The following is a 3230-nucleotide window of genomic DNA, read 5'->3' on the forward strand; positions in this document are numbered from 1 at the left end:
GCCTTCCGTGGCGCCACTGCCTCGCTGCCAGCCCGGCAGCGTCGCCCCACTCCTGTGGGGCGGCTATCCTGGCGCGGAGTCGGCTGTCCCTTCCAGGCTGCGTACTGCAGCCGCCGTCAACGGATGCGGCGGGCCGTGTGGTATGTTGGGATTGGGACGTGGGTCACCTGCGCCTGCGCTTCGTGTGTGTGTATGCGCCCACGGCCGTGGCGGACAAGCCTGCTTTCTTTGCCGGGCTGCATACCCACCTGGCCACGGACAGGGTGCTTGTTGTCGGTGGGGACTGGAACTGTGTCACCGATGCCAGTCAGGAGGCGGCCCCTAGCCCGTCACGTGCTGCAGGTGCCCCGCAACTTGCCAGCCTCCTCGCCCAGTTCAGTCTGGTGGACCCTTGGGCGAGCAAGCGTGGCGGCGCCAAGGGCTACACGCATCCGGCCACACCCAAGCCGGCCACTCCCGCACGCCTGGATCGGTGGTATGTCAGTGCCACAGCGGCGCCGTGGGTGGTGGATGTCGCTCGCACGTATGGGGCACCTGGGAGCCACAACGGTGTGCTGCTCACCCTGGCCTTGCCCGACCTGCCACATGCGCACCGGGAGCAGTGGCGCTTCCCCACGTACCTGCTGTTTCACCCCTCGCTGCGTTTGGAGCTCGAGCAGTGCTTTTTTTTTTTGAGGAATCATCAGTGCTTGGAGGCGCACGTTGCCGCCAATCCCATGGCCAGTACAGGTGACGGCGCTTGCACGCAATGGGAGGCGGACAAGTTCTTCTTGCGGGAGGCCGCCACCAGCATCCACCGTCGGCATGCACGCCAGACCCGGGATGGGCTGCATGGCGTGGTGCTGGCCGCAGACGCGGCCGCTGCCCTGGCCGACCGGCCGGGTGCCAGCGCCGCGCAGCGTCAGGCTGCGGCCATGGCCAACTTGGCGGTGCGGGAGGAGCGGGCAGCTGCCGCAGCGGCCAGCCACAATGCACGCGCTGCACTGATGGAGGAGCATGGGGAGCGGGGCACTCGCTGGTTCCATCGGCAGGCTGACGAGCCAGCAGCCGGCGCGCAGGAGCCCATCACGCACTTGAAGGTGCCGGGGCAACCGGCGCCTGTGGCGCTCACGGGGCCGGGCACGCGCAACACTGTCTCCGCCGCCGCCGCAGCCATGTACAGCAGCACCAGCCCCACCGGCCTGTTCCGCGTGCAGCCGGTCTGTACGGCGTCGCAGCAACAGCTTCTGGCGGCCATTGACCGCAAGGTTCCGGCGGATCTGCAGGCCGCCGCAGAGGGGTCCGGTGACGGCGCCCTCAGTGATGCCGAGCTGATGGCAGCGCTGGCTGGCTCCGCCAATGGTAAAGCGCCTGGGTCGGACGGGGTCCCGTACGAGGTGTACAAGGTTTTCTGGGCGCTGCTGGGTCCGCGCTTGTGTGCTGCTGCTGCCGCTGCCTTTGCTGCCGCTGCAGACGCCCACGATGGCGGTGAAATGGCGGCGGCGCTGCCCGCCTCCTGGCGGGAGGGCATCATCACGCTCATCTACAAGGGCAAAAGCCTGGACCGCGCCGAGCTGGCGTCCTACCGGCCCATCACGCTGCTCAACTGCGACTTCAAGATGGTGTCCAAGGCCGTCAGCGCCCGCCTGCAGCCCGCCCTGGATGCAGTTGTGGATGAGCTGCAGACCGCGTTCATCACCGGCCGCTGGATTGGAGACAACGCGCTGTACCTCCAAGGCCTGATTGAATGGATGCGACTGGACGTGGGCGCGGACGGCACGCCACGGCAGGGTGGTGCGCTGTACTTCTTGGACATCGAAAAGGCGTATGACCGGGTGCACCGGCAGTGGCTGTATGCGTCCGCGGAGGGTCTGGAGTTTGGGCCGCGCATGCTGCGCTGGATCCGCCTGATCACCGCCAATGGCTCTGCCCGCGTGTGTGTGAACGGGATGCTCTCTGACGCCTTCCCAGTGCTGAACGGCTTGCCGCAGGGCAGCACCGCCTCACCACCCCTGTGGGTCATCCAGATGCAGCCACTGACGTCCTTTCTGCGGCGGCAGGTGGAGCAAGGGGCACTGCGCACGCCCCTGTTACCCAGCGGCGAGCAGGCGCCGCCTGCTGCCCACCACGCTGACGACACGACCCTCACGGCGCGCGACCCGGCAGTGGACGGGCCGGTCCTGATGGCGGCAGTACAGCTGTTCTGCCGCGCGTCCAACGCCCGTGCCCATCCGGACAAGAGCAAGGCCATGGGCCTTGGCAGGTTTGCGCACCTGACGGGCCCTTGCCCACACACGGGGGTGCCGTTTACCACTGGCGCCGTGACGCACCTGGGTGTGCCTCTGTCGTGGGACTCTGATGCGGCTGCAGCTGATCTGTTCACCCGGCGGGCTCGCGGCATGGCGTTTGTGGCGCGTCTGTGGGCTGCCCTGTCTCTGACCCTGGTTGGCCGTGTGCACATTGCGAAGCAGGTGCTGGCGGCGAAGCTGGCCTACCACTTCAGCTTCCTCAACCCGTCGCCTGCGCAGCTGAAGGAACTCACCGACCTGGTGGACCACTTTGCTGCGCGCTCCGTGCACGCTGAGGATGCCAGCCTGGTGTCGCATGGGAACCCGCTCCTGCTGCCCAAGCGGGAAACGGCCTGTCTGCCGTACAAGGATGGGGGTGTCAACCACGTTGACCTGCCTGCGTTCCTGTCTGCCCTGCAAGCTAAGACTTTCGCCCTCCTTGCCCAGCCAGGCCGGCAACCCTGGAAGACGCTCACCCGGGCGCTGCTTACCCATGTGCGCCCGGACTCCGCCACCACGTGGGCGTGGGTGTACAGCGACGCGCCGGCGCCAGCGGGGCTGCCTGCCCGGCTGGCGGCCGCAGTCGGCCACGTGCGGAGCGCGGGTGTGGAACAGCATCCACCGCAGCCAGCCACTCAGCCGCCAGCGGCGCCGCCACAGTGGCGGGTTAGCCTGGACCAGCTGTGGGTGGCGAACGCTGCGGGGGCTGTGTCCTACGTCCACTACACGGGGCGGCTCTTGGAGCCTGGACCTGGCGTGCTGCCCCCGGCGGTGGATGGGGCGTGGCAGCCTGCCTGTGTGCTGCAGCACCGCAAGCCGCGGCACCTGTGGACCTTTGAAGAGCGGGCGGCGTACGATGCAGCATCACCAGGGGACCGGGCGGGGGCGTGGCCTCGGGCGCCGTACTTCCTGGCGCCGGAGGCTGGGGTGGTGGTGCACCCAGAGCGCTGCCGGATTGCGGGT

General features: G+C 68.3%; 1 protein-coding gene across 1 annotated transcript in view; it reads left to right on the forward strand.

Annotated features, from left to right (window-relative positions):
- The first annotated feature begins 675 nt into the window (after positions 1 to 675).
- The window catches only part of CHLRE_27g757147v5 (uncharacterized protein), a 3982-nt gene continuing 1427 nt past the window's right edge, over positions 676 to 3230 (forward strand). The window contains exon 1 of the mRNA XM_043072983.1: positions 676 to 3224. Within this exon, the coding sequence (XP_042914084.1) occupies positions 717 to 3224 (2508 nt within the window). The 5' untranslated portion in view covers positions 676 to 716. The remainder of the gene's footprint in view (positions 3225 to 3230) is intronic.

The sequence above is a fragment of the Chlamydomonas reinhardtii genome (genome assembly GCF_000002595.2).
Source record: "Chlamydomonas reinhardtii strain CC-503 cw92 mt+ unplaced genomic scaffold scaffold_27, whole genome shotgun sequence".
Lineage (NCBI taxonomy): Eukaryota > Viridiplantae > Chlorophyta > Chlorophyceae > Chlamydomonadales > Chlamydomonadaceae > Chlamydomonas > Chlamydomonas reinhardtii.